Source organism: Oikopleura dioica, chromosome PAR, assembly GCF_907165135.1.
Source record: "Oikopleura dioica chromosome PAR, OKI2018_I68_1.0, whole genome shotgun sequence".
In the NCBI taxonomy this organism is placed as follows: domain Eukaryota; kingdom Metazoa; phylum Chordata; class Appendicularia; order Copelata; family Oikopleuridae; genus Oikopleura; species Oikopleura dioica.
The window spans coordinates 366417-392227 of record NC_137293.1 but is presented as its reverse complement, the minus strand read 5'-3'; the positions used below and the strand labels follow the sequence as shown (position 1 = coordinate 392227).

Genomic DNA, 25811 nt, shown 5'->3' with positions numbered 1-25811 from the left:
AAAGAGATCGAAGAACTCAAAAGCGGTCGCTCATTGATGGTTCTTTCTGGATTGGACTCTCAAACAGTGTTTCTGAGCTATGTTCTCAAATCAGATGGAAGCAAGAGTCCTCTGACAATCAAAATGCCTTCTTACACTTCTCACTACCTTTACCTTTCGTACTCTGCTTTGATTCGCGGAAAAGTCTACATCTTTGGTGGAGTAAATGAAAATGATTTTCATGTAAGTGTTAGTTTATGAAGTCTTCATTCCATGAAAATTAGATCGCGATGATTAACGACTGTGAAATTGAGGAGTTAGATGTAAAACTCAACAATCACTATTACTGGAATGCTGCTGTTGTAACGGCAGCAGATCAACAATCAGGTAGACTAAGAGCAATATAATTTAAAATAATATATCTTTAGCATTGATTTGCTTTGACGAAAAAGAATGGAGAAACTGCGAAGAATTCAACGGCAGCGCTGTTTCAATAAAACCGGCGACGAAATATTATCATAGAAATTCTTGTTTGGCGCTCTACCACGATCACGCAGTCGCAGTCGGCTCCTGGGTTTCTGACGCCTACAAGAAAGTGGAGGAATTCAATGGCGATTCTTGGTCAGAATTACCAGATTTTCCAAAGTAAATTGGTTTAAATATCTTTAAATTATGATTTGAAGAGCAATTTTCATGCATTCCTGCATTGGAGTTTACGACGGCTTTCTTGTCCTCGGAGGGAAATACGAAGAAAATGAGGAATCTCACAGCTTAAAAGATGTTTATTTACTACGCGACTTAGAATGGACTGTTGTTGGCCAGCTCAACGAATATGTAAGAATTTTATCAAATTCAGCCATCCTAAAATTTAACTTTAGCATTTGTATTCCTCCGCAGCGCGAATCGGAAATACGATTTATCTTGTTAGCGGCAGAAATGAACCGTATGTTATTTTTATGAATCAACAAAAATTATTAAACTAAGTTATGCTGTGGAAAAACTGGAATGGGATGGAGAACAAATTGCCTCGGCAGAAGTCGTCAACAATCACTGGAGCGAATTTCATCGTCCGATCGTTTTACCTGTCGATGAATTTTACTGTACATAAATTTTATAAATCAAAGCGCAGCATAGAAGATCAAATAACATTTCAAATAATTGACAAAAGATAATTTTGTAGGGCCTACAATGTAGGCTATAAATTATAGCGGCTATAATACCTACTCTCTCTTATTCTTTATTGAGATCTGCTAGAAAAACAGCTTGAAAAATAATTTTCTAGAGAATATTAGTTTCATTTCATTTTGGTAGTAGCTCTGCAATCTTTGTATAAAACCTGATGAAGAAGATCTCTGATGAAAAGCCGCGGATCGGCTTCGGCAGAATTTGAAGTTCAATTGAAAAGGCAATTTCGCATAGACGTGCTTTATGCCATAAAGTTTATGGTGGTGCAATTTATTTCAACGGTCATACCGTATGCAACATACGGTATAGATAATACGAAAAGGGAGAATCCTACAACATACTACCATTACTACCACCCGATGAAGAAATTTACTCCATTTCTACACGTACTACCCTACTAATTTCCAACTCTGTTTTGGTCGGTTTTGGCTGATTCTACGCGTCTTCCGGTTGGTTTTCTTTGAGTAGAATTTAGCGCCCCGGGAGGGTGAGCGGGCGAGCGCGGGAGGGTGCCCGCGCACATCCGCCCATCCCAAAATCTGGCCTCTACGTGCCCGCTCTCATCCGCCCTTCCAAACAATCGGACCCTTCGCGCCCGCGCTCGTCCGACCATTCGATTCTAAGGCTTTTTTCAAACACTGCTCGAATCTTAACCCTAAGCTAACCTTACTTTATCTACTTGAAAAGTAGTGAAGCCATTCCTGGTAGTGAAAATTGAACAAAACCCAATTTCTGTAGGTCTCTTCCAATCGAGCGGCAGCGTGAGGAAATTTCCAGCCCTAGAATTGACAGTACTCTTTATCATTCGACAAGGGACTCACATCGTGAACCAAAAAGGCATCGTCAAGCACGGAAAAAGTATACCCCGCAGTGAATAGCTCGCAAATCTGCTGCTGTCGATCAAAGCCATATTGTTTGAATCTCTCATCAAAAAGTGGCACATCTTTTGAGCCAATGTAAAATGGCTCCCAATTCTTGTTCCATGTCGCGTTGAAGACGATTTTCGACTGGTCGCTTTTTCGGAGAGGGATATCCAACCAGTGGGGGTGCTCCTCGGGCGAATGGCACCACCAGCAGGACTCGTTGTGGAATGGTCGGATGAGGCCTTTTCCGAAATCTTCGAGAAGGTGTTTTTTGTTCTTTGATCGAGCGTAGCCTTTTTTGAGTTCTCTCTACTTCCCCGTTTAAAAATTGGGCATTTGTAGTGGGAACTTTCCTTTTTGCATCTCAAAACATGGCACAACAAAAACCACGTTTTCATTAAAATCCTCCTCGTAATATCCTTTACTAACCGCCATTTTGTTAAATCTCTCCCTGATAAACTCATTAGGCAGGACATCAATGTCGATGAGAAATGTAAACTTCGTCGCGGAAGCTTTTATCGCAACGTTTCTCAAGACATTGTGAGGATAGGGAATGTCGCCTTTGTAGTTGCCTCCGTCGTCGCCACCGAATTTGGAGATGATATCGACTAGCTCGTTGCAGTCATTGAATTCTAAACCACCGGCGGAGGAAGAAACGTCCGATGTATGGCCGATCGGGTAGACCAGGGGTCAAAATATCAGCCGAAATCCTAGTGCGAAAGCGAAGCGAAAGCGAACCTTTTTTTCAAATTTTCTGCGAAGCGAAAGCGAAGCGAATTTTTCGCCCATGTTCGAAGCGAGAGCGAAGCGAAATATCATTAAAAATTGCGAAAAAAAGCGAAGATTTTTTCGCTTGAATTGAAACGCATTCTCTGGCAAGAATCTATAGCTATCAGCCACTCAAAAGCGAAGATGATTTCAAAAACCTATTTTGGGGCAGAAAATTACAAAATATCAGTAACTATACTTAACTTTACGAATTCGCTTCGCTTCGCATCGCTTCGCAATAAAGCGAATTCGCACTGCGAATTTAGACCCCTGGGTAGACGAGATGAAACGTGACTTTATCGCGAATCTGGGGCCAGCATTTGCGCATTGAACTGATCGCGTCGGTAACGAAGGCTGAATCTTTGTCGGGAGCAAAGACAGCGATGCTAGAATATGAGCGTTAGAATTCTCTTGTCAAAAAATATGTGATTTAATTAGCCAGAGTTTCCCTCCTTGAAGCTCAAGCTTGCTGAATGTTTATTAATCTCAAAGCCGCTGAATGAAAGCAGGAGCACTTGAATAGTCCTGTAAGGATAGACAGTAAGGCTCTTGTAATCCACGCAAACTATGGCGGTTGATGATAGTTTATAAGTTATAAACTGTAACATATAAATATTTATTTGAGGAGAAAGCTGCTTCAAAATTTGGCCATTCTGAAGTCGATTATCTAGGACCAGGGTTAGGGGCTAGGTCGAGGTAAATGTTACCATAGAGTTGAGTTCTATGTGGAGAAAGCCCCCGGGTCCCCATCCCCGTTTTCCGCGCATATCACTCGCGGGGAAGTCTAAAAATTTTCCTTCGCGCGTGCTGGGCGCTTCAGAAGAATCTCGAAAATTTCTGCGGAAATGCAGGGATTCAGCCAATCACAGAATCGAGAAGACGAACTCCAAGTTTTGGCGCTCCACATTGAGCGACTCTCAGGGCCAGGGTCGCTCAGAGTCTCCTTTCTTCACTTATTCTATCTCCACCTATCTCCACTATTCGCCAAAACATGCATCATTAATACGAAAAAAACTTTCTAATCCGCTACGTCAATCACGACCCTTGAAACCGGCATTGCGATATGAGCGTTATCACAAACCGGCCCGATGAACCCTGGACTATAAAACCGAGCGCCAAGTTCGCAAAAATCATCACTCGCTAAATACTAGCGAGAAGGAACAACTACAGATTTTCCCCAAAAATCTTGTCATCGATTTTGAAAAATGAAGCTTTTTACTTTTTCTTCGCCGGAGCCGCTCTCGCCCAGGAAGTCGACTCCTTGAACACCGTCGATGACTCATTCTCCTACTACTACGACGAGTTCGGTGTTGCTCTTGGAAACGCTACTGAGGAAAATCGAGGGAAGAATTCGCTTATTCGAGATGATCCTGGATCCTGCCTTATCTGTGACGTAAGTTTTAGTTGAAACCAAGAGACTCCTCAGGTTAGGGTTAGGCCCTAACCCTTAGAGTTGTAAAATGCAAACTTAATAGAAAATCGAAACTTCGATCTTTCCTTAGAATCTATTTTGGCAAAGGCGCTTTGCGGCTTTTCAATATGAATTTACCGATTGTATTTTAGAAGGAACTCAGATTCAAATTATTAAATCATTTCTCTAGGTCCAGGACGGATACGACTACAACAGCGCCCTCAAGGAATGCAAGAGAAAGGGCAAGTTCGTCCAGTGCAACAATGAATCAGGGCAAACTTACAAAATAATCAACTTTTTTCCTAATAATGCTATTGAGTTAACACCTGGCATGATTCTATATCATGGTAAAGTACTATACATAGGGGGTCCACCGTGGGAAAATTCCGTGAATTTAAACCTTCTTAAATGTGAAAAATAATTGATGGAATGGCTTCCTTTGATGCTGAGGATCATTCTTTTTCATTATGACAACCCCCGAAAATCCCTATTTCATCCCTTAAAATTCAATTTTAGGCTCGAGCTTGCACTTTTTTGCGTTTTAAAAAAATGTTCCAAAAGACTCCAATTGGAAACCAATATCATTGTAATCTACAGGTAAAATGCTATAATCTGATAGGTGAATCGTGTTGTGCACTCGTGTGCAAAAAATTCTAGAGCCGATTCTTTCTCTCAAATCGCCACCCTGTCAAATCTGAGGTGTTCGATTCCCGACGATGACACTTTTTTTATTCATTTTTTCGCGTTATTCCGGTCTAGAATAATAATCTTTTGAAAAAAAAAAATAAGTCATGTGATATCAATGACTCATCGTCGTCCTCCGGAGGACTCTTCTGATGGAAGAACCTTGCTGGTAGAGCAAAAATTTCTCATCAAAAATGGTCGGGCCGTCTCAGCCCCGTCCCTGGCTTTTTATTTAAAATGGGCTTGACGGCCCTTCGGGCCGTCTCAGCCCCGTCCCTGGCTTTTTATTTAAAATGGGCTTGACGGCCCTTCGGGCCGTCTCAGCCCCGTCCCTGGCTTTTTATTTAAAATGGGCTTGACGGCCCTTCGGGCCGTCTCAGCCCCGTCCCTGGCTTTTTATTTAAAATGGGCTTGACGGCCCTTCGGGCCGTCTCAGCCCCGTCCCTGGCTTTTATTTAAAATGGGCTTGACGGCCCTTCGGGCCGTCTCAGCCCCGTCCCTGGCTTTTTATTTAAAATGGGCTTGACGGCCCTTCGGGCCGTCTCAGCCCCGTCCCTGGCTTTTTATTTAAAATGGGCTTGACGGCCCTTCGGGCCGTCTCAGCCCCGTCCCTGGCTTTTATTTAAAATGGGCTTGACGGCCCTTCGGGCCGTCTCAGCCCCGTCCCTGGCTTTTTATTTAAAATGGGCTTGACGGCCCTTCGGGCCGTCTCAGCCCCGTCCCTGGCTTTTTATTTAAAATGGGCTTGACGGCCCTTCGGGCCGTCTCAGCCCCGTCCCTGGCTTTTTATTTAAAATGGGCTTGACGGCCCTTCGGGCCGTCTCAGCCCCGTCCCTGGCTTTTTATTTAAAATGGGCTTGACGGCCCTTCGGGCCGTCTCAGCCCCGTCCCTGGCTTTTTATTTAAAATGGGCTTGACGGCCCTTCGGGCCGTCTCAGCCCCGTCCCTGGCTTTTTATTTAAAATGGGCTTGACGGCCCTTCGGGCCGTCTCAGCCCCGTCCCTGGCTTTTATTTAAAATGGGCTTGACGGCCCTTCGGGCCGTCTCAGCCCCGTCCCTGGCTTTTTATTTAAAATGGGCTTGACGGCCCTTCGGGCCGTCTCAGCCCCGTCCCTGGCTTTTTATTTAAAATGGGCTTGACGGCCCTTCGGGCCGTCTCAGCCCCGTCCCTGGCTTTTTATTTAAAATGGGCTTGACGGCCCTTCGGGCCGTCTCAGCCCCGTCCCTGGCTTTTTATTTAAAATGGGCTTGACGGCCCTTCGGGCCGTCTCAGCCCCGTCCCTGGCTTTTTATTTAAAATGGGCTTGACGGCCCTTCGGGCCGTCTCAGCCCCGTCCCTGGCTTTTTATTTAAAATGGGCTTGACGGCCCTTCGGGCCGTCTCAGCCCCGTCCCTGGTTTTTTATTTAAAATGGGCTTGACAAAGGCCGTTGTTCTTTGATTTTTGACTTTGGTTGATGATTTTTTAGTTTTGTCCCCAACCCCACCCGCTCCCTTACTCGTTAAATTCTTATTTTTTCTTATTGTAAACGTTTTATGGTTATTATTAGCTTCGGAAGGAATTTTTTGCTAGCAAATAAATTTTGATAGTAAAATTCAAATTTTTTTCATTTTCTCATTTTTTCGCTCTGATGGTTCAGGATGGATCCTCGGAGCTTGTTATGATCGTAATTATGGTCAGTGATCATCAGCTATCAAATTCATGCAACAAAACTCTTTTTACGTGAAAGTTGAGAAAAATCATATTTTGACCCCTTCTGACCTCACGTGACCTCTGATGACCTCAAGTCATATGTCAAAATGATCAGTGGATCATAAGCTTTCCATCGATGTATCATTCATCCTTATAAAAGGATGTTTAAAAAATCGATTTTCCCACGGTGGACCCCCTAACTATACAAAAAATTTTTTTCGAAAAAAAATTTCAAGGTTTTCAACCTTTTTAAGCCCGTCAAAGGTCTAACTTTTGAACGCACCGAGCTACAAGCAAGAGAATAGGCTCAATCGACGCGCCTGCGAGTTCTGATCATTTTGAGAAAAAAAATTTAGTGCTGCGCCTTTTGATTGATCAGGAATGACCCGGAGGACCTTTTTTGGACTCTGCTGGAAAACAAACTATTGCTGGAAGAAGATTCCTGTTTCCAAGAATCTCCAGCACCAAGCAAAAAATACATAAAAATAAAAAAAATAAGATGTTTATGATCACATGAGTCCTCGGAGGACCCATGGAGGACAAAAGCTGCTGGAAGACCTCTCAGCCCCGTCCCTGGCTGATTAAAATTAAGGGGCTTGACGGCCCTTCGGGCCGTCTCAGCCCCGTCCCTGGCTGATTAAAATTAAGGGGCTTGACGGCCCTTCGGGCCGTCTCAGCCCCGTCCCTGGCTGATTAAAATTAAGGGCTTGACGGCCCTTCGGGCCGTCTCAGCCCCGTCCCTGGCTGATTAAAATTAAGGGCTTGACGGCCCTTCGGGCCGTCTCAGCCCCGTCCCTGGCTGATTAAAATTAAGGGGCTTGACGGCCCTTCGGGCCGTCTCAGCCCCGTCCCTGGCTGATTAAAATTAAGGGGCTTGACGGCCCTTCGGGCCGTCTCAGCCCCGTCCCTGGCTGATTAAAATTAAGGGGCTTGACGGCCCTTCGGGCCGTCTCAGCCCCGTCCCTGGCTGATTAAAATTAAGGGGCTTGACGGCCCTTCGGGCCGTCTCAGCCCCGTCCCTGGCTGATTAAAATTAAGGGCTTAACGGCCCTTCGGGCCGTCTCAGCCCCGTCCCTGGCTGATTAAAATTAAGGGCTTGACGGCCCTTCGGGCCGTCTCAGCCCCGTCCCTGGCTGATTAAAATTAAGGGGCTTGACGGCCCTTCGGGCCGTCTCAGCCCCGTCCCTGGCTGATTAAAATTAAGGGCTTGACGGCCCTTCGGGCCGTCTCAGCCCCGTCCCTGGCTGATTAAAATTAAGGGGCTTGACGGCCCTTCGGGCCGTCTCAGCCCCGTCCCTGGCTGATTAAAATTAAGGGGCTTGACGGCCCTTCGGGCCGTCTCAGCCCCGTCCCTGGCTGATTAAAATTAAGGGCTTGACGGCCCTTCGGGCCGTCTCAGCCCCGTCCCTGGCTGATTAAAATTAAGGGGCTTGACGGCCCTTCGGGCCGTCTCAGCCCCGTCCCTGGCTGATTAAAATTAAGGGCTTGACGGCCCTTCGGGCCGTCTCAGCCCCGTCCCTGGCTGATTAAAATTAAGGGGCTTGACGGCCCTTCGGGCCGTCTCAGCCCCGTCCCTGGCTGATTAAAATTAAGGGGCTTGACGGCCCTTCGGGCCGTCTCAGCCCCGTCCCTGGCTGATTAAAATTAAGGGCTTGACGGCCCTTCGGGCCGTCTCAGCCCCGTCCCTGGCTGATTAAAATTAAGGGGCTTGACGGCCCTTCGGGCCGTCTCAGCCCCGTCCCTGGCTGATTAAAATTAAGGGGCTTGACGGCCCTTCGGGCCGTCTCAGCCCCGTCCCTGGCTGATTAAAATTAAGGGGCTTGACGGCCCTTCGGGCCGTCTCAGCCCCGTCCCTGGCTGATTAAAATTAAGGGGCTTGACGGCCCTTCGGGCCGTCTCAGCCCCGTCCCTGGCTGATTAAAATTAAGGGGCTTGACGGCCCTTCGGGCCGTCTCAGCCCCGTCCCTGGCTGATTAAAATTAAGGGCTTGACGGCCCTTCGGGCCGTCTCAGCCCCGTCCCTGGCTGATTAAAATTAAGGGGCTTGACGGCCCTTCGGGCCGTCTCAGCCCCGTCCCTGGCTGATTAAAATTAAGGGGCTTGACGGCCCTTCGGGCCGTCTCAGCCCCGTCCCTGGCTGATTAAAATTAAGGGGCTTGACGGCCCTTCGGGCCGTCTCAGCCCCGTCCCTGGCTGATTAAAATTAAGGGGCTTGACGGCCCTTCGGGCCGTCTCAGCCCCGTCCCTGGCTGATTAAAATTAAGGGGCTTGACGGCCCTTCGGGCCGTCTCAGCCCCGTCCCTGGCTGATTAAAATTAAGGGGCTTGACGGCCCTTCGGGCCGTCTCAGCCCCGTCCCTGGCTGATTAAAATTAAGGGGCTTGACGGCCCTTCGGGCCGTCTCAGCCCCGTCCCTGGCTGATTAAAATTAAGGGGCTTGACGGCCCTTCGGGCCGTCTCAGCCCCGTCCCTGGCTGATTAAAATTAAGGGGCTTGACGGCCCTTCGGGCCGTCTCAGCCCCGTCCCTGGCTGATTAAAATTAAGGGCTTGACGGCCCTTCGGGCCGTCTCAGCCCCGTCCCTGGCTGATTAAAATTAAGGGGCTTGACGGCCCTTCGGGCCGTCTCAGCCCCGTCCCTGGCTGATTAAAATTAAGGGGCTTGACGGCCCTTCGGGCCGTCTCAGCCCCGTCCCTGGCTGATTAAAATTAAGGGGCTTGACGGCCCTTCGGGCCGTCTCAGCCCCGTCCCTGGCTGATTAAAATTAAGGGGCTTGACATAAGGCTCGCACCTTTGTTTTAATAATTTGGTTTCAAGTGAAGGTGATCAATCTTCATCTTGTCCCCAACCCCACCCTCACCCGTTTCTTTAATTTTATTTACAGACCAAATTTTATCTTTATTTATGGTCTTTTCATAATATTTTATATAAGAATATTCATGTTTTCCACGCTTGGTCTTCCAGCAGGGTGAGTCCTCCAAGGAGTCATGTGATCAAGGAAAACCCATTAAATCATTTTTTTACAATTTTATTATTATGCTCGAAAATGATTTAAAATTATTCTTCTTCCAGCAAGAGTTTGTCTTCCACCAGTGTTCAATGAAGGTCCTCCGGGCGATTCCTGATCGATCAGAAACCCTAGCACTAAATTTTCCTCTTCTAAGATGATCAGAATTTCAAGGCGCATCGATTGAGAGTATTCCCGTTCTCATAGCTCGGTGCGTTCGGAAAATGGCATTTTCGGTGATTTTAGATGGCGCTAGAAATTTACCACGTGATCATTGGGAAATTTTTTTTTCGAAAATGTCATTCATGTGTCTTGGACACATGTGTTACAAATTTTAAGCCTCCTACGACCATCCAGTAAAAAGTTGATTTTTTGTAAGTTTACCCTAACAATGATGCCGGCGCGACCCCGAACTGGAATCTCTGCGAACTCACCGAGCGAAGAAACAACGGAAAAATTCAACTCACCTCAACTTGCAACCAACAATCTGCTTGCCTTGGGAACCAAAAGCAGAACGATCACCAATGCCTTCCTTTTGGCGCAGTTGACCGTAAGAGACAACTCATTTTTGAAAATTACGATTTTTCTAGGAAACGGAATCGAGAAAGCTTCAACTTGCCGACAGTGCTTCGGAGTCGGCCGACAAGTCAACAGCTTCTTGAAAAACCTCATCTCCGGGAAATACGATTTCTCTGATTACGATCGGGACTTTACTGGGTACTATTAAAAAAATCCTGCAATAAAAATAAGCAAAACAAACTCCCTCTTTTTTACCTCATTGGTCCAGACCAGCGTTCAAGCAGGTTGATCACGTGATGAAGATGATTCGCAGAGCACTAGAATTTCTCAATTTGTAGGCATGTATCTCCATTACCTGGCTGGCAAGAGTGACATCTTCATATTGCCAATCTTTCATATCCGCAAAGTAAAAGTACCGGATCATGTATTCGGCAGTAAAATTCGGTAGAAAACCAGCTGGAGTTTTGACCACTTCTTTTGCCGGCTCATTTTTGTACGCTCTTTTTACCAAATTTCTCACGTGACCCGATATGTCCCGGACATCGTGTAGAAAAGTAAGCTTAAAAATTTTACCCAATGCATAACTCTTTCCTTTACCGAGTAGGCAGTGAGAATTAAAAGAGAAAAGATGCCGATGGAAATTCGCTTCAATAACTGTATCCTTCTACTTTTCTCTTGAATCAAAGAAAGCTCTACCATTTTCTGTGTTTTTTGGATTAACAAAAGATCATGTTATTAATGCTTTGTTTCTGCAGCGCTGATTAGGTCGTTAAATGTTTCCGCCGACAATGAGAGAATCGTAAGAGTTTATTTGTCAGTGTCGTGTTGATCATGTACAGTGATGTTGATACGAATAAAGGTTGCATCAACTACCGGAACTACGACCCAACCGTAAGAAGTCTGAGTTGTTTATGACAGAACTTTGCCCGTAAAATGATGAATCTGGTCAATGACAAAGTCTATTTTATGACGTTTTTCATTCGAAGCTATGTTGACACTATATTCTTGATTTATTTTTCTGAAGTCAAAACGCCACTCGTGACAATTCAAACGAATTGACTGTTGCTTCATAAGTTTGATATTAACTTTCTTCTGTCCTAACGATAGCAGTCTCAAAACTTTTTTTATATCATCTTCCTTCATCCAGTTTCTAGGACCACCAGATGCTTTTTGCCGATCATTTTCGAAAAAATTTCCAGCGCCGCCAAGGGGACCAAGCTCTTGTACGAGCTGATTTAGTTCAAAAGATGCAGAGTCAGTTTGTTCCCTTGATTCAATAGGCAATTTACCCTGTTCCGCTATTTTTTTGTTTCTCTCCTCTTCGAATTTTTTCAACATAATTTCGGTCCCTTCAACAAATTTGCGGTGGTTTTCTTTTATCTTCAACTTGATATCCTCCTTTTCTGACAGATTCAGTGAACTTTCTTCTTTCAATCTGATCTTCGCTGTTAACGCACGATTTTTTCCCTCGAATTCTTTTACTTTTTGGTCTTTTAATTGAAGCTCTCGATCTTTTTGCTCAAGCTCAGCATTTTTTCTTTTGATTTCTTCCTTCATCTTAGCATTTTCAAGTCTCAAAATTCGGATCGTCTCTTCTGGTGGGACAAAAATGTCTGTCGGTCTAATTCCTTCCTCCAATCTTTGAATAAGCTCAGAGAAAAGCTCTTCGCTTTGAAGCTCCAAAGCATTAGCCGGTCGTTCAGATTTCACAGGATTCAAGCATTTTTCGAGAAGATCTTCAAACTCGTTGAAATTCCCAGGTAGAGAATAACCCGGGATTGATCGGCGTAATCCATCGCGGATATTGAGCTCTAGAATTTTCGACTGGCCTTATGGAAATTTAAAGTTTCCTACTCATTTGATGAGCGATGTTATGCCCTTGATAATTATTCGGCGTAAAAGCATGTTCGAAGGTGATCAACTCCTAGAAGTGAGTTTATCAGATTTTTGAATTTTTCAAGAAGAAATACCTGCAAGATCATTCCAAAACCCCAAACATCGAGTCTTGGAGATTTTGCGATTCCCTCGTCCTTGAAATGTTCTTTTCAAAGGTTTTACAATGGCCCATAAAAATTCATCTTTTCCTGAGTTATTCTAAGCCTTTCCTGGTGGTGCGTACAGTTCCGTATTTCTGACATCGTGAGCATTTGTCGTATTGCTCGTCCTAGTGACAGAACGAACCTCTGACGCAGAGCCGAAATCACCGAGTTTGACCTGAACAAATTATTTATCTGAAAAATGAAAAGAAAAAACTTACGGTGATCTGATCTGCCTTGACAAAAACATTTGCCGGTTTTAAATCGAGGTGAAGAATCTTCCTCTTGTGGCAGTAGCTCAGCGCGCTGACGATTTGAGCACCAATCAGAGCCACTTCTTCTGGCTTGCTTGTTCGCCCAGCTCGTTTCTTCCGCTGGATCCAGTCTACCAGACTTCCACCTTCGCAATATTCCATCGCAATAAAGGATAAAAGTCCGAATCGCCACCAATCTAGCCTCATTTCGGGGAGGAATTCGATAAACTCAACGATAAACGGGTGCTCTTGTTATCAATTAATTTTCAAAATAAAAGCACAAGCTTACTGATAGCGCTCAAGTTTCTCGCCTCCTCTTCTGCTTCTTCTAGCTGCGCCTGTGACCGTATCTGTATCCATTTGATCATGACTATATCTCCTGTTTCTTTATCAGTCGCTCTAGTGACTCCCCGGACGTCTCCAAACTCTGAGTTTTCCAAATTCACGAATCTCTCATTCAGCGAATTCGGCATTTGCTCTTTTTCGCTGCTTTTGGATGCTTTTTTCTTTTGGTGTTTGAATATTGTGACTGTAATTGTTTGCATAAGTAAATTTGAAAATCGAACAACCAATGAAGCGGTAGAAATGCGAAATTTATTGATACGAGAATTTACAGTTCGAAGAAAACATTTTATTCACATATTTTTTCTAAAGCTCTTCTTTTTGCGAGTCGATTTTCATAGCAAGGCTTAGTGCGCGTTGCCAGTTTTTCACTGGCGATTTCATTTCTGTTTCTTCTTCTTTTTTATCTTCTTCTGAGGTCTTTGGTTGGAAAACGCTGTTGAGCATGTAGGCATCAAATCGATCTAAAACCGATTTTTTATCCACCTTTTTAAAGATTCTCTTACGTTTGTATTTGCCAGGCGGCTGGACAGAAACTTTATGAAGATTTTGAGGTCTGTGTTTTACTGCTTTCCAAATGTATTGAAGTTTGTGCGGGAGGTCGTATTCTTGAAGCATATCTACAATTCCAATGTACAGGTAGCACCGGGCGCCGGTTTTGTCTCGAGCTGGAATTCCGCCCTCGAAAACCATGTCGAGGAAGTTTTCTCGAGACATTTTTCTTTGCAAATCTGAATTGATAGAGATTTTTAAGGGTGTCGACGGCTTATCTTCTACCTTGAATTATTCTTTCATTTTTTGGCTTGACAACTCCGAGTAACAACGAATAGTCGAAAATATTATAAGCATCGAGAACGGTCGAATCAAACTTGATACTCTTCTCGATTTCGTTGTAATATTCTGGCTCCAGATGCAGCGATCCAAAGATTTCATCAAAATCGAGATCTCGATATGTTGGTTGAGCTTTTTTCTTTTCTTTTTCTCCTGCTTCTCGGGAGATGGTAGAGCCTTTCAAGTCGAATTTGTGGGTGAGCTCGATTCCATGAGGAAAGAAGTTGCGCATCACGACGATTCTGATCGATCGTTTTCTAGGGATGATTAAGGGGGAGGTCGACGAGAATCGGGATTTCCGTGACCAAAAATGCGGAGAAACCCGATTGGATAGAAAAATTCTGACTTTTCAGATTAAAAGAAAAGGGTTTGAAAAATTAACCGGCGAAAAGCAGAAAAAAAAAATTTTTGAAAAATTTTTCAAAAATTAGGGTTGAAGTGGGGGTGTCTCGTGACCAAAAAATCTCGAAAACCGAGTTTTTTTTTCTTCATCAATTATAATTTATAAATAGTTTAGACCCTTAAAAATTAACCGGCGATCAAAAAATTAAGGGTAATTTTCATAAAAATTTTTTTCTCATTGATTAAAAATATTCGATTTTCGTCAAAATCGACATTTTTAGCCATTTTTTCATGGAAATTTTTACAAAAATTAGTAAATAAAGACTAGGATTTTTTTTTTAAATAATTTGTCAGAAATCATTTTTAAACAATGCCTTTTTTGGACGAAATCACCAACTAATAATTTTCAAGAAATTTCAAGTTCGAGACTTACTATCGAAAATTTTACATTAAAAAGTTAACAAATTGAGAAAATGCTAGAGACCAAAAATACTCCTTTTTTATCGAGGAATCCAAAAATATAATCAAAATTTTGAAAAGGCGAAAAAAATTTTCTCGACGACCTCCCCCTTAAGTCTTATGATTCTAGCTTATGGTTAATTTGCCCAATACGGGTTTCGAAAGAAGCATTCTTGTGGCTTGGTAAGATGTTCACTGATAGAAGCAACGACTAAAAACGACTTCGTAATATTTGTTTCATTTTTATGGTGTTTCCTGGGCGTAAATCCTACCTCATTCGAAGAGTATAAAGCCCATAAAACTTCGTCAAAAACGTATTCGGATGTTGGTGCAACGTCATGTAGTAACCAAGCAGCATCTGCTTCAAAAACTTCGACTGTGCCTTTGAAACCGTCTTGAAAACGTACGAATTGTCCGATGTCGTCCACATGAGAGCGCCTAAAGGGGGAATGAGGGGTTTCCAAAATTTGAAAAAATGGCGCTACGAGCAGGATTTGAACCTACGCGGGGAGACCCCATTGGATTTCAAGTCCAACGCCTTAACCACTCGGCCATCGTAGCTTGTTAAAACACCTCACCAAAGAACAATATAAAGGGATTACTCTCTAAAAGGGCTCAGATGACTCATTATGACTCATCATGAGAATTCACGATAAATTGAACCCCTTTTTGGACTTATTCAGTATCAAGCTTAGACTCTAAACTTCAGAGTCTTTACCTGAATTTAAGAGTCTAAGGTTTAGAAATTAAATCAAAAATAAGGACCTCCCTCTCATAAAGTCCATTTTATACCTGATTTTGCCGGATTGCCCATTACTTTCAGCTTCCCCTTTGCAATTTTCGAAATGTACTCCTCATCCGATATCCCAAGAGCTTTTCTAAAGTACTGGAATCCTTTCGGACTAAAACTTGTTAAGAAAAATATCGGAAAAAGTCGCCTACCTTTGAGCTTTGAACTTGAAATCAGAAAGAGTGTGCGTTGGAGTTTTTCAGAACCAGCAGCCGGAAAATAGACTTTTCGAGTTTTCTGGAAATCTTGGAATAGAAGCAGTTCGTCCTTTGATTTCTTCTTTTGGTACATTTCTGTCAGGTGAATGATCGCTAATTGAAGCGCTTTTTTGGGCTCTATTCATTATTTTTTCTGATAGACAATTGTTAAATTAGCAAAGAAAAGAAGCAATTATGTCCTCAAAATCATCTTTTCTGGCAAATTGCCGGTAATTAACTAACAAAGAAAACACCCATCTAACAAGGGCAAATTCTTTGTTCATCCGGTACCAGAAGAAGCAGATGGTGGCAGACGACGTTTGTCACGGATCATAAAAAAAAACTCTAAAAAAGGAGGGATCAAGTCCGGTAAGGTCCCATTAAAAATTCATGATGAATTTGAGCCCCGGCCTAAACCAATTTCATCTCCCTGGCTTCGTTTGAAAATGAATGCTTTCGTAGCTTCGTTGAATTTCGTATGCTTTCCCAGTCTGACAGTCTCCTGAATTTATAATGAATCGAGAGATTTACTCCGTTCGGGTGGGAGAAGAGGGGGGTTAACTTGACCTTTTCAAACGACAATTTCAGCGATTCAGAAGCTTTAAAAATAATACAAATACGGTAAAAATTAGAGATAAATAGAAATGAACATTTTCGAACATTTTGAAGTCCCAAAAAATCTGATTTCAGCGAAAATTTTCGCAAAAATCGACTTTTTTTTTCCCAAATTTCGGCGATTCGAGTGACCACCCAGAGATTTGCGGTTTTATTTCCGGCAATAAAAAGACACAAAAATGCTTACTTTTCTGTCGATTTTATGCGTAAATTCTTCATTCTTCTTCTCATTTGCTCTTTCTTTCGTCAATTTGACGATATCAAAGAAATTCGCACTGTTTTCTCTCTCCATCTTCAAGTCATCCATTTCTAGTCTTTTTGAAAATTTGTTCTGGATATAAAAGAAAGGCAAAGAAAGAGGCCCGGATAAAATGCGCTTTCGTTCAATTGAGCGCGTTTTATTCTTGACGCTAGAGACGCCTCGGGCTGCTTTTTGGAGAATTGAGCATGAAGGAAAAAAAGGGACTGGGCGTGAGACTCGAGAGGTGATGAGACTCGGGAGAGTGGTTATAATGCTGATTGGATAATGATTATTGACAAACGGCCAAGAATTGTGATGTCTACATTCTCGCGGTTTTTTTTTTATTATTTATTAGTGTCCAGAATTATTAATGATTCTGCAAAGAGATGAAGATCATAAAACATCGATTCACTCAGAAACAGAATCATCAGAAGAATCTTCCGATGAGTCATCAGAATCGTCAGAAGAAGAGTCAGAAGAGTCGTCAGAAGAGCTTGAGTCACTTGGTGGCGCAGTTTTCTTGATGATAATCGAGGGCTCCACTCGCTTTGGAATCGCTGGAGCTTTGATGGCAACGACTTTTGTCGCTGTATGAGTTGGTTTTGGTCGATCGGGGATTCGGGGAGGAATCGCTGGGGCGGAAATTGGCTTGGAGGGGGTTTTGATGATTTGGACCGGTGGGCGCTCATCTTCGCTTGAATCGTCTCGGTCAGAATCTAGATTCAATAGAGCATCTTTTCGAAGGGAAATTGGTACCTGAAGAACCATTTGTTGAAATCCGCCCTTCTTCGCCCTCCAAAAGGCTTCTGTATGTATCGATTTCCTTCTCCAGCGAAAGTTTCACGCTCATAAGGTTCTTGTACTCCGTCAAATGTCGCTAAAAATCTCTAGAATCACGAACAACACGGGGTCATACCTTCATGTCACTAACAGCACGATCCAGCTCAGCTTGAAGCTTTGAAACTCGCGCTTGATAAGATTGGACCTCGACTTCTGAGCGTTTTTCCATGTCCTTGGGAAAATAAGAAAAATGCGTTATCAGTCAATAAACCTGAAGATTTCGCTCGAGGTATTCGTTTGTTCCTCTGAGACTCTCAAGCTCCATTTCCAGCCGCGTGACTTGCTTTCTTTTCAATGGTTTAAAAGGACGCTATGATTTTATGGGTGCGCGTCAGTTAAGGCGTTTTTGCCATTTGCGTCTTTTAAGGCATTGCGTCTTTTAAGGCACTTGCGTCAGTTAAGGCGCTGAAAAATGACTAGTGGAATTCTGATATCAACTAGGGTCTGCTAGATTTCTTGATAAAATATTACTTTACCAATTCCTAGGGTAAGTGCCAAAGTTAATATTTTCTCAAGAAAATCTTTTTATATTCAGTTATAAGCTGAACCGCTGGTTTATGATTGAATTTGAAGTTTTTCTTGATAGAATAAATTTATTATTTGTAAAAATAAAGGTTCGACACTAAAATTTTAGTTAATTTTCTCAGATCGTTTTCAATGTATTTGAAATTATCTGAAATTTAAATATTTTGAATACGCTGTTAAATTTGAGATTGAAATAAGGAGAATTTCAAGGATAGTTACAATCGAGGTAATTTAGCAGACCCTACTTGATATCAGAATTCCACTAGTCATTTTTCAGCGCCTTAACTGACGCAAGTGCCTTAAAAGACGCAATGCCTTAAAAGACGCAAATGGCAAAAACGCCTTAACTGACGCGCACCCTGATTTTATACCGAAGTCCGGTTTTTCGACCATTCCTGTACTCCGCGATTTCGGCGTTGACCTTCTCGAGTTCTTCCTGATTCGATCTTGATTTTTCCTCCAAATCCGAGCATTTTCTCTTGTACCATTCTTCTGCTTCATCTCTGTTTTTCGCAGCAATGACGTCGTATTCTTTTCGAATCTCGGCAAGAATAAGCGTCATATCTGGTGTGACACCGTCAACTTCCACGGAAATTCCTTGCTCAGAGATTTGATTCTAAGAATCTTTTAAACATAATGCCGATAGATAAAATTACCTTGAGATCCTCTATCTCTTCAGCTCGGACTCGGCGGGTGTAGTCAAGTTCTTCTTGAACAGTTTCGATTTTGCGTTCTAAATTGATGATCATATTTAGAAGAATTAAGTTATCTCAAAGGCTAGTCTCCAGTCTTAATTGATGGGACTTTTCATGTTAATTTTGAGTATTCGATACTGTATTGAAGCATTAAAATACTGATTATCTAGCCTGGAAATATATTTGTGGTGTTTAAATAGTATTTTGAATAAGATATTCTTACCAAGATCAACCCGAACCATCGTTGCGTCATCAACATCTTTTCTCATCTTTTGAAGCTCATCTGTAAGATCATTTCGTAAAGTATGTTCGTCCTCAATTTTATGACTTTTAAAGATAAGTTTGATCTAAGCATTCATTGCTAAAATTTAAGTTAAGGTTCGTAGTCAGAATTTAATATTAAATAGAAGTTGATTATTATATTATATAATCCTCAGAGAGGTTGTCTCCAGAAAAGTATATATATATCTCAAATCTGGCTGCATTATGGTTTTCAATCTAGATCATTTTTATCCCGATTCCTAAGTTCAACAGCATCTCCCTTCAAATTATCCCTCTCAACCTGCATCTTGACCTTCTCCATCGTTTCTTGATCAATTGCGATTCTCAAGGCATCGATCTCCCTCGCCGTATCATGGTGATTTTCAATTTCAGACTTCCGTTTCTGAGCAGCTTTGATTTTCAGCTCTAGAATTCTATTCTGCTCTTCCAAGAATCGGACTTTTTCAATGTAGCTCGCGAATCGAGAGTTCAGTGATCCAAGTCGCTCGTTTGGGGATCCAAATTTATTCTGCGCTGCGGCGTACATGGCTAAAATAGCTAATGAGACAAATTCTAGCGCTTTAAGATTTTACCTTGAATATCATCGGAAGTATAAAAGTCCGTCTTCTCTGCACCTTCATTGGGAATCTTGTTGATACTCTGCGTACTCCCAAACTGCCCCCTCGTCGGCCCAAAAGCCTTTCTATACGAACTAGCCCTAGAATTTGACAAGACGGGCATCACTTATTTCTTTTCCAGCTTTGTTTTTGAAGGAAGCTGATAAAAAGCGAGAAACCGATGACGCCACAATTATGCCCCCGAGTGGCGAAAAAACAAGCATTGAGCTGATTATTTACGCTTTATGGCAGCATGCCCGGAATTTTTTTCCCTCTGACGCATCTTTTTTCCCTTATTTTTTACAGAAAATTTTTTTTAAGAAACACTGTCTCAATTTTATTGATCGATCTCGATCGAAGACCATGTAATAATTTCAGACACAGAAAGCAGCGCATGTCATTCCAGCATATCTCGAGCCGAACATATCGCCACCATAGGAGTAGATACCCATATCGCCCTGCCCAACAAGCATGGTTATTTGCTTCGTTTCACAAAAGCCGAGACTTTGTGAGACATTTCCCATACATTCAACAGCGCACATTGGTGGGTTCGATTGATATGTGCAAGCGCTTGAGCAGATGTCGCACTGGAAAGAATTTATTTTCTCAAACAATTGAGCCACTTACATAAGCCTCGAAGAGGTCTTTATAGACGTTGGAATTGCCTTCGATGCCACAGGAGGCAACAAGATTGTATCCATGACCGTATCCACTTGATTGAAAATGATTCAAAAAATTATTTTATCCCTTACGTGTTGGTCGGAATCGTCGAGTGTCCAGCAGTACGAGCGGAATCGTCGGAGCAAACGCAACTGTACTTTCTTCCAGTTTCGACAAGCAAGGCATCGTGAAGATTCAGAACACATCGTGGCATAGACATGCTGTTCCGACCACATTTGACGAGTTCATCGCTAATAACTTTCTCGACCGCAGCGTCTCCCTTTTCGATCGAAACCGCATCAACCCCTAGGTTGAATAAAAAGAGCGAAAGCAACTTCATTTTGTCTCAGAATAATCCACAATATATTGGTGAAAAATTTTTTGTTGTGAGCATCTGTTTTTTCTCAAGATTTCAGGGCGTTTAGAATTATTCTCACTGTTATTCGTTATTCGTTCTGCAAGGTGATGGTTTCTCAAGCTTACTTGGAAATTTTTTAGGAAGTGGGCGTTTTGTTGGCTTTTTGCTCGGGAATTTATGCAGTATTTCATTTTGAGAAGAAATTTATTTTTAATATTTCTGACTAGGGATGGAAAGGTAGAAAAATCATTGCAGAAAGCAAAAGCTTCGAAGTCTTTTGAAGTTGAAATAATGTATTTTATGATCATTTTTTCCTTCGATTTTTTATTGAGAGCAATTAAATGATCTCGCTTTCCTCGTTTACAAATTGGAGTAAACAACGAACCCCTACATGCAAACAAGGTGAGCAAAAATCTAGATGAACTTATTCGTCATTTTCAAAAATTTAACTCGTATATTTCGTGGCAGCGCCATCAAGCAGATATTTGAAAAGAACATCGCCGCGAGCGAGTTGCTAGTAGAGTGCAGTCGTTTTTGTTTAGACTCCATCAAGTTTTTTGGGGAAATCAGACAGGAAAAGATAAAAAATGAGCAAAAACAACGGGCAACAAATGAGCAAGAAAGAAAAAGAAAGAGAGGGAAACAGCATTTCAAGGTCAGTTTCAAAGACTTCTTCAAAGAATAGTTTCAAGGATCGGATAAAAATTTAAAGAACAAGATCTCATTTTTTAAGACTTTACGAAGGGATACCCTTAATGTTTTATCAAAATTAAATTAATAAATCAAGTCAAAATTTAAGATTTCAAAATAAAAAATTCTTAAATTTTTTTCTTATTTATAATTTATAAATGATAAAAAATTATTAAAAATTATTTCGATGAAAATTAACTTTTATTTTTTGAAAGATTCTTGTTGATGTGAATTTTCAAACGCAGAATAGAGCGGGCAGTGAAAGTTGTATTGTTAGCTCAAGGTCATTTTGATAAATTTACAAGGGGATAACAATTGATTGATGCAATTTATATTCGATAAAAAGCTGCCTGCCATTGAATGCTGCAGATCGCCTGTCACGGAAAGGATCGACGTCGTTAAACGAGGCGAAATGATGAGATCTATTTGGTCAAGGGCTCAATTTTCTGAAGAAAAATTGAGGAACCATAAATCTTTTCAAAATATGTTGCATATTGATTTTTTTTGCTCTAAATTACCGATAAATTAAGCAAAGGGTTCGCTTTATCTATACTCTCCAAACCTGTATTAATAAAAATATATTATCAATTGAGCCTGAAATACAGTCATTTGGCGGCCTAGCGGACGGAAATCATCGCGATCTACGAGCAAGCATACGGTACTAAAAAATCTCGCTTTTCAGAGTGTTTGAGAAAACGACATAAATCGCAGCTTCCGCTGCATCTGAATCAATGATTTTTGAAGGGGAAGTTATTGTATTTATTCAGGGCGAAAACTTATCCGACAAAAGTTCCTCCGCCAAGATGTCGCTCAAAAACTATGATCAGGTAAAAAATTCGCGAAGAAAATTCATAGAAAAAATCTTTTGCGGGACTTTTCTTCGGAAATAAAAAAGGACACCTTTATTTTTTTCATAAGAACAGAAAGATAATTGAGATTTTAAATTCTTTCAACTAAAAGTTGCTGAGGAAAATACAAAAAAAAAACGAAAAAATGATCAAATTCTTATTTTGAGAAGAAAATAAGGGTGTCTCTATGCTAAAAATCGATGAAAAAGCCTGCTAGGAAATATTTTTTTCAGAAATTTATACGAAGAACCGACCTCTCGACCCCGTCGAACGCTGATCTTAGAAACGCGAAAACGACTTGCTCTTGGAAAAATTTATGTTTAGAAATCTCCGCTTTTTTTGTTAATAAATTTTGTTTCTTTTCCAAACCTGTCCCAATCATTCAATCATTGAAAGGTTCAATTATGACATCATCAAATTTTCCGCCGAGTACGTGTTCTATTTGTAATGCAATATTGCCCGGCTGGAATTATATGAGCCGGGTTTAACCGTGAAAATCGGCATGATCGGTATAAATATCCTTCCATCTTCGATAAAAAATCATCAGTTCGGATTTTTGAGAAAATATTTTTCAAATTTTCGGAGAAAAATTCACGAGATTTTTTGAAAAAAAAAATGAAACTTTTAAAAACTGTTATTTTTTGCGCTCCCGTTTTCGCCGGAATTCCAAAATGTTGGGAAACTGAAGGTTCCGGCTCTTTTTCCGGCGATTTTTCTGGAGATGGCGAAACCGAAGAACTGCCCGGCCAAGGCGATATTTACGACTATTTCAAGTTCAACGAAGAAACAGGCAAAATAGAATTCCACCACGATTTCTCAGCATACGATGGCGAGTGCTATCTTCAGGTGAGCTTTGATAAGTAATTTTTTGTGTGTCGACGGATTGCGGCAGCTTTATGTACTTCGAGGGTCGCTATTGATGGAATTTACGTAGATTACCGAGAGAAACAGATTTTGATAACCAAGGACGTAGGAATTTTGAATAAGAATTTTCGCAAGAGAGATAATCTATTGACCCCCGTATTATTTCGAAAAACCACTATTACTAATAGTCTATTAGACCTCTCTTTTTGTCAAATAAAATAAGGGTGTCACTATGATAAAAGAAACTCTCCAATAAAAATCTGGTGTTAAATGCTCAATCTTTTAGGGTTTGGGTTAGAGTAAGGGAAAGAAAAACTAGATAAATATTAGTTTTTTTCTTTTGGTAAACGAGAATAAGGGCGTCACTAGACTAAAATGCGATCTCATAAAACATACTCAAAATCTTCATTTTTTCCTAGCCATCGAACAAAGAGCTCAGCTATTTGAAAAACAACTGCTGGAACATCCGTTTTGTCGACCCCAATCGCCCAGATCCGATCCCACTCGATCCAACAGACTTCGAACTTGACGGTTTCAGTGGAAGCATCACCGCCGGTTTCGCCTTTGTCGACCGCGACTCTGCTGATAATTCAACTTCAAGTTTCTGTTCTCAAGCTTCGATGCTAATGACGGACGAACAAGAGCTGATTTTCGTGATGAGAAATTCTCAGCGACATTGCGCTCCAGTTGAATTTGAGTCGATGGAATTGCCAGAAACCTGTTGCGATTTTTCGCAGTTTCCTGCGCGTCGACAGATGAATCTTGAAGACTACGCCTGGCAAACTTGCGGCATCGACAACATGAAAATCGAGATCGACCGCTGCGCCATGGTCTACTACGGCTTTTCCATCGACGATTTGAACCTGGATGGGCCAGAGGGTGGTACGGGACTCGGCCTAGCTGCTGGAGATGATGATCATTGCATGGGAGAATTTAGTGAAGATGGAGACAGGTTTGTCTGGACATTGGAGGAAAGGGATAGCTGCAGGAATGGTGAAATTGAGGATCTAAAAAGGGCAAGAGTTAGGATTTGGGTTAGGATTAATGATAAAGTCGGGTTATCGGTCTTGAGGTCCTATCTCATATCATATGAGTCATATGACTGTCTAACTTAACTTAAGGGTGTCAAGGGACTTTATAAAAGGAAGATTATCTTGGACAAGTTTTGAGACAAAAAATAAGGGAGTCACTAAAAATTTTTGGAAAAAAGAAAAGGCCACCAAAAATAGCCTGGAAACAGCCAATTTTGCCCTGAGCTGCCAGGCACGTGTCAATTTTGATTCGATTTATCAACAAAATCTGTCAACAAAACGAATAGAGCGAGCTATCATTTTGACAGTATCGCGTAGCTGCTTAAATACTGTACAAATTCACCATGGACAGAACTCATCGAGAGGCTAATTCGACGCATTACACCTTGTCAAATGCTGTCTCAGGGCGAACGGGTCTTCAAGTTGGCAAAATCACTAGAATTCGCGAAGCAAAAGGAAATGGTGTTTATTTTGCTGGAAAACTAGATTTCCAAAATTTCAAGTTTGCCTAGCGCATCAGAAACGATCTTCTTTTTCTTATTCCGGAAAGCGGAAGTCGACTCAAATCCTCATGCGCGTCGCACTGGCTTAATTACAGTAGAAACACCAACAAACAGTCAATTTCGCGTGCACTTACCCAATCTCACTGACAGTATCAGCGTTTAACATGGGCTATTTGCAAACTGTCGTCCCCGCAGGAATCGTCAATTTGAAATCGACGGCTGTGCAACTCGACTATCAAATGGCGATTTACAAGGACGCTACTTACGAGGATTTTGTTGAGGCGGATGCGGAATTTGATGTCCCAGGTAAAATCATTTTTCATTGAAAAGGATGAATAGAAATTTATGAGGCTCATTTTAGAATTTAGGATTGGTCAAATTTTTTGAAGGGGAGGTGTCAGAAACCGACAAAAATCCCGACAAATTTTGCGTGGAAATTTTCAGCCAACCAGAATCCTGGATTTGGCTAACAGGCCAATCAGAAGCCGAGTAGCCAACCACGCAAAATTTGTCGAAATTTTTTTGTCGGTTCCTGATGCCACCCCCTTATAAAGCTCCTTTTCATTTCGGTCCGTAACCTAACCCTAACTTCAATCCTTAAAAGTTTCGAGTCAAAACTCTTTTAAGAAAAAATCTTTGTTGGAATCTCCACAACCGCTCCTGGAGACCTCAAACTTGGCGTCGAGAAATGCTGGTTCACTGGTTCTCCCGATCCTGCTGATGCTCTCTTCTATACTTTCATCGAAGACGGATGCGGGGAAACAAATGCTGAGGAGGGTTCAATCGAGATTTTCCAGAATTTCGGGAGCTCCGATGCGAGATTTTCCGTCAAAAGCTTTTTGTTTGACGGCGATGAAAGTTCTTCATTGTAAGTTGAGAATTTTATTAATAAGAAAAATCGTAATTACGAGTGACGAAATAGCCAATTGGACAAATTTGCTTCTCAATGATGATAAGTCGAGAAAAATCTACAAAATCAGTGTTTTTATCATTTTTGCTTGTTAAGATATTTACACTGCGATGTACGATTGTGCGCGGACTGCGATAACACTTGCGATAGCGATGCAACCAGAAAGCGACGGGAGCTCCTTGTTCTAGAAAATACAGACGATTTGGTTTCTCACTTGTCCTTGGAAATGCCGATTCAAACGAGAAAGGAGCAGCCTCGATTTCGAGGTTTTTTTCAAAGAAGACCATTTTTAAAATAAGTTTCTTGTTTCTGCCTTTTTTACTAAATATCATGAAATAAATAAACATGATCGGCGAAACTCTTTCTCGGAAAATCTTCATGATAATTAGGGCCGACGCGTAAAAAATCATCCCCAAGAAAGCATTAACGTAGAGAGCTGAAATTTCGGGACATAGTGTAGTTCGACCAAACTTAAAAAAATTGCTATTGAAAATTGTTTGGTCTTGTCACGTGGTCACGTGATACAGGCCTCCGAAAAGCTAAAATAGCTTGACGACCTTGAACGCCTGATCAAGGTCGATCAGCTCATACCAGAAGTAAATTTTCGATAGCAATTTTTTTATTTGGGTCGAACTACATTAGTAATGTAACATTACCTCCCGAAGTTTCAGCTCTCTACGTTGATGCTTTCTTGGGGTTGATTTTTTACGCGTCGGCCCTAATCATCATTTATCAAAACGACGAATTTCTTTTCGAAGTTTCGGATTCACTACCTATAAAAATTACCTCTTCCTCAC

General features: G+C 41.8%; 9 protein-coding genes and 1 non-coding gene across 10 annotated transcripts; 4 read left to right on the top strand and 6 right to left on the bottom strand.

Moving 5' to 3' along the window:
* Positions 1–1835: 1835 nt before the first annotated feature.
* LOC145705720 (beta-1,4-glucuronyltransferase 1-like) lies at positions 1836–11379 on the bottom strand. Its single transcript, XM_081783202.1, has 7 exons — positions 10703–11379; positions 10461–10664; positions 10361–10422; positions 3064–3181; positions 2377–2714; positions 1986–2334; positions 1836–1943 (listed from the first exon to the last, which is right to left on the bottom strand). The coding sequence occupies exons 1-7, from the start codon at positions 10802–10804 to the stop codon at positions 1836–1838; spliced, it is 1281 nt and encodes a 426-aa protein (XP_081639328.1). The 5' UTR covers positions 10805–11379.
* On the top strand, positions 3942–10331 carry LOC145703974 (uncharacterized). The gene is made up of 4 exons (XM_081781389.1): positions 3942–4188; positions 4397–4473; positions 9982–10136; positions 10177–10331. The coding sequence occupies exons 1-4, from the start codon at positions 4070–4072 to the stop codon at positions 10246–10248; spliced, it is 423 nt and encodes a 140-aa protein (XP_081637515.1). The 5' UTR covers positions 3942–4069; the 3' UTR covers positions 10249–10331.
* An 820-nt stretch (positions 11380–12199) lies between the features above and the next one.
* Positions 12200–13007, bottom strand: LOC145705714 (putative serine/threonine-protein kinase zyg-1). Its single transcript, XM_081783196.1, has 3 exons — positions 12685–13007; positions 12363–12643; positions 12200–12319 (listed from the first exon to the last, which is right to left on the bottom strand). Exons 1-3 carry the CDS (start codon positions 12938–12940, stop codon positions 12200–12202), a joined length of 657 nt encoding a protein of 218 aa, XP_081639322.1. The 5' UTR covers positions 12941–13007.
* Positions 13008–13019: 12 nt separating this feature from the next.
* On the bottom strand, positions 13020–15353 carry LOC145702280 (phosphatidylinositol 4-phosphate 5-kinase type-1 alpha-like). Its single transcript, XM_081779500.1, has 6 exons — positions 15312–15353; positions 15162–15271; positions 14642–14807; positions 13515–13825; positions 13244–13468; positions 13020–13201 (listed from the first exon to the last, which is right to left on the bottom strand). Exons 2-6 carry the CDS (start codon positions 15181–15183, stop codon positions 13044–13046), a joined length of 882 nt encoding a protein of 293 aa, XP_081635626.1. The 5' UTR covers positions 15184–15271; positions 15312–15353; the 3' UTR covers positions 13020–13043.
* Positions 14849–14930, bottom strand: TRNAS-UGA (transfer RNA serine (anticodon UGA)). The gene has a single exon. It is a non-coding gene; the product is annotated as a tRNA-Ser (tRNA).
* Positions 15354–16574: 1221 nt separating the features above from the next.
* Positions 16575–19382, bottom strand: LOC145705713 (glial fibrillary acidic protein-like). Its single transcript, XM_081783195.1, has 9 exons — positions 19127–19382; positions 18796–19082; positions 18496–18619; positions 18234–18310; positions 17949–18193; positions 17264–17339; positions 17129–17224; positions 16969–17089; positions 16575–16928 (listed from the first exon to the last, which is right to left on the bottom strand). Exons 1-9 carry the CDS (start codon positions 19272–19274, stop codon positions 16621–16623), a joined length of 1482 nt encoding a protein of 493 aa, XP_081639321.1. The 5' UTR covers positions 19275–19382; the 3' UTR covers positions 16575–16620.
* A 99-nt stretch (positions 19383–19481) lies between these two features.
* On the bottom strand, positions 19482–20232 carry LOC145705993 (uncharacterized). Its single transcript, XM_081783501.1, has 3 exons — positions 19903–20232; positions 19778–19862; positions 19482–19737 (listed from the first exon to the last, which is right to left on the bottom strand). The coding sequence occupies exons 1-3, from the start codon at positions 20148–20150 to the stop codon at positions 19525–19527; spliced, it is 546 nt and encodes a 181-aa protein (XP_081639627.1). The 5' UTR covers positions 20151–20232; the 3' UTR covers positions 19482–19524.
* A 523-nt stretch (positions 20233–20755) lies between these two features.
* Positions 20756–22063, top strand: LOC145705711 (uncharacterized). The gene is made up of 4 exons (XM_081783194.1): positions 20756–20823; positions 21394–21516; positions 21626–21685; positions 21940–22063. The coding sequence occupies exons 1-4, from the start codon at positions 20756–20758 to the stop codon at positions 22028–22030; spliced, it is 342 nt and encodes a 113-aa protein (XP_081639320.1). The 3' UTR covers positions 22031–22063.
* Positions 22064–22267: 204 nt separating this feature from the next.
* Positions 22268–23739, top strand: LOC145705707 (uncharacterized). Its single transcript, XM_081783189.1, has 3 exons — positions 22268–22552; positions 22990–23586; positions 23692–23739. The coding sequence occupies exons 1-3, from the start codon at positions 22322–22324 to the stop codon at positions 23737–23739; spliced, it is 876 nt and encodes a 291-aa protein (XP_081639315.1). The 5' UTR covers positions 22268–22321.
* A 217-nt stretch (positions 23740–23956) lies between these two features.
* Positions 23957–25349, top strand: LOC145706168 (ZP domain-containing protein-like). Its single transcript, XM_081783690.1, has 3 exons — positions 23957–24410; positions 24732–24972; positions 25111–25349. Exons 1-3 carry the CDS (start codon positions 24269–24271, stop codon positions 25310–25312), a joined length of 585 nt encoding a protein of 194 aa, XP_081639816.1. The 5' UTR covers positions 23957–24268; the 3' UTR covers positions 25313–25349.
* The last annotated feature ends 462 nt before the right edge of the window (positions 25350–25811 follow it).

Coding starts and splice junctions, on each gene's coding strand:
- LOC145706168 (XM_081783690.1), top strand. CDS start 24,269: ATGGGCTATTTGCAAACTGTCGTCCCCGCAGGAATCGTCAATTTGAAA. Junction 24,411..24,731: donor TGCGGAATTTGATGTCCCAG/GTAAAATCATTT, acceptor AACTCTTTTAAG/AAAAAATCTTTGTTGGAATC. Junction 24,973..25,110: donor GGCGATGAAAGTTCTTCATT/GTAAGTTGAGAA, acceptor TTGCTTGTTAAG/ATATTTACACTGCGATGTAC.
- LOC145705707 (XM_081783189.1), top strand. CDS start 22,322: ATGAAACTTTTAAAAACTGTTATTTTTTGCGCTCCCGTTTTCGCCGGA. Junction 22,553..22,989: donor ATGGCGAGTGCTATCTTCAG/GTGAGCTTTGAT, acceptor ATTTTTTCCTAG/CCATCGAACAAAGAGCTCAG. Junction 23,587..23,691: donor AAATTGAGGATCTAAAAAGG/GCAAGAGTTAGG, acceptor ACTTAACTTAAG/GGTGTCAAGGGACTTTATAA.
- LOC145705720 (XM_081783202.1), bottom strand. CDS start 10,804: ATGGTAGAGCTTTCTTTGATTCAAGAGAAAAGTAGAAGGATACAGTTA. Junction 10,423..10,460: donor ATGTCACTCTTGCCAGCCAG/GTAATGGAGATA, acceptor GAGAAATTCTAG/TGCTCTGCGAATCATCTTCA. Junction 2,715..3,063: donor TTCATCTCGTCTACCCAGGG/GTCTAAATTCGC, acceptor ATATTTTGACCC/CTGGTCTACCCGATCGGCCA.
- LOC145703974 (XM_081781389.1), top strand. CDS start 4,070: ATGACTCATTCTCCTACTACTACGACGAGTTCGGTGTTGCTCTTGGAA. Junction 4,189..4,396: donor GATCCTGCCTTATCTGTGAC/GTAAGTTTTAGT, acceptor TCATTTCTCTAG/GTCCAGGACGGATACGACTA. Junction 4,474..9,981: donor TTCGTCCAGTGCAACAATGA/ATCAGGGCAAAC, acceptor CCCTAACAATGA/TGCCGGCGCGACCCCGAACT.
- LOC145702280 (XM_081779500.1), bottom strand. CDS start 15,183: ATGGGCAATCCGGCAAAATCAG. Junction 13,826..14,641: donor CTTTATACTCTTCGAATGAG/GTAGGATTTACG, acceptor AATCATCCCTAG/AAAACGATCGATCAGAATCG. Junction 13,202..13,243: donor GCCGCCTGGCAAATACAAAC/GTAAGAGAATCT, acceptor AATCGGTTTTAG/ATCGATTTGATGCCTACATG.
- LOC145705711 (XM_081783194.1), top strand. CDS start 20,756: ATGAGCAAAAACAACGGGCAACAAATGAGCAAGAAAGAAAAAGAAAGA. Junction 21,517..21,625: donor GATCTACGAGCAAGCATACG/GTACTAAAAAAT, acceptor GTATTTATTCAG/GGCGAAAACTTATCCGACAA. Junction 21,686..21,939: donor CGCTCAAAAACTATGATCAG/GTAAAAAATTCG, acceptor TATTTTTTTCAG/AAATTTATACGAAGAACCGA.
- LOC145705713 (XM_081783195.1), bottom strand. CDS start 19,274: ATGCCCGTCTTGTCAAATTCTAGGGCTAGTTCGTATAGAAAGGCTTTT. Junction 18,620..18,795: donor AGGGAGATGCTGTTGAACTT/AGGAATCGGGAT, acceptor ATGAATGCTTAG/ATCAAACTTATCTTTAAAAG. Junction 17,340..17,948: donor GGTCGAAAAACCGGACTTCG/GTATAAAATCAG, acceptor ACCATTGAAAAG/AAAGCAAGTCACGCGGCTGG.
- LOC145705714 (XM_081783196.1), bottom strand. CDS start 12,940: ATGCAAACAATTACAGTCACAATATTCAAACACCAAAAGAAAAAAGCA. Junction 12,644..12,684: donor GAGAAACTTGAGCGCTATCA/GTAAGCTTGTGC, acceptor ATTGATAACAAG/AGCACCCGTTTATCGTTGAG. Junction 12,320..12,362: donor TCAAGGCAGATCAGATCACC/GTAAGTTTTTTC, acceptor TAATTTGTTCAG/GTCAAACTCGGTGATTTCGG.
- LOC145705993 (XM_081783501.1), bottom strand. CDS start 20,150: ATGAAGTTGCTTTCGCTCTTTTTATTCAACCTAGGGGTTGATGCGGTT. Junction 19,863..19,902: donor TCGACGATTCCGACCAACAC/GTAAGGGATAAA, acceptor TTTTCAATCAAG/TGGATACGGTCATGGATACA. Junction 19,738..19,777: donor AAGACCTCTTCGAGGCTTAT/GTAAGTGGCTCA, acceptor AATTCTTTCCAG/TGCGACATCTGCTCAAGCGC.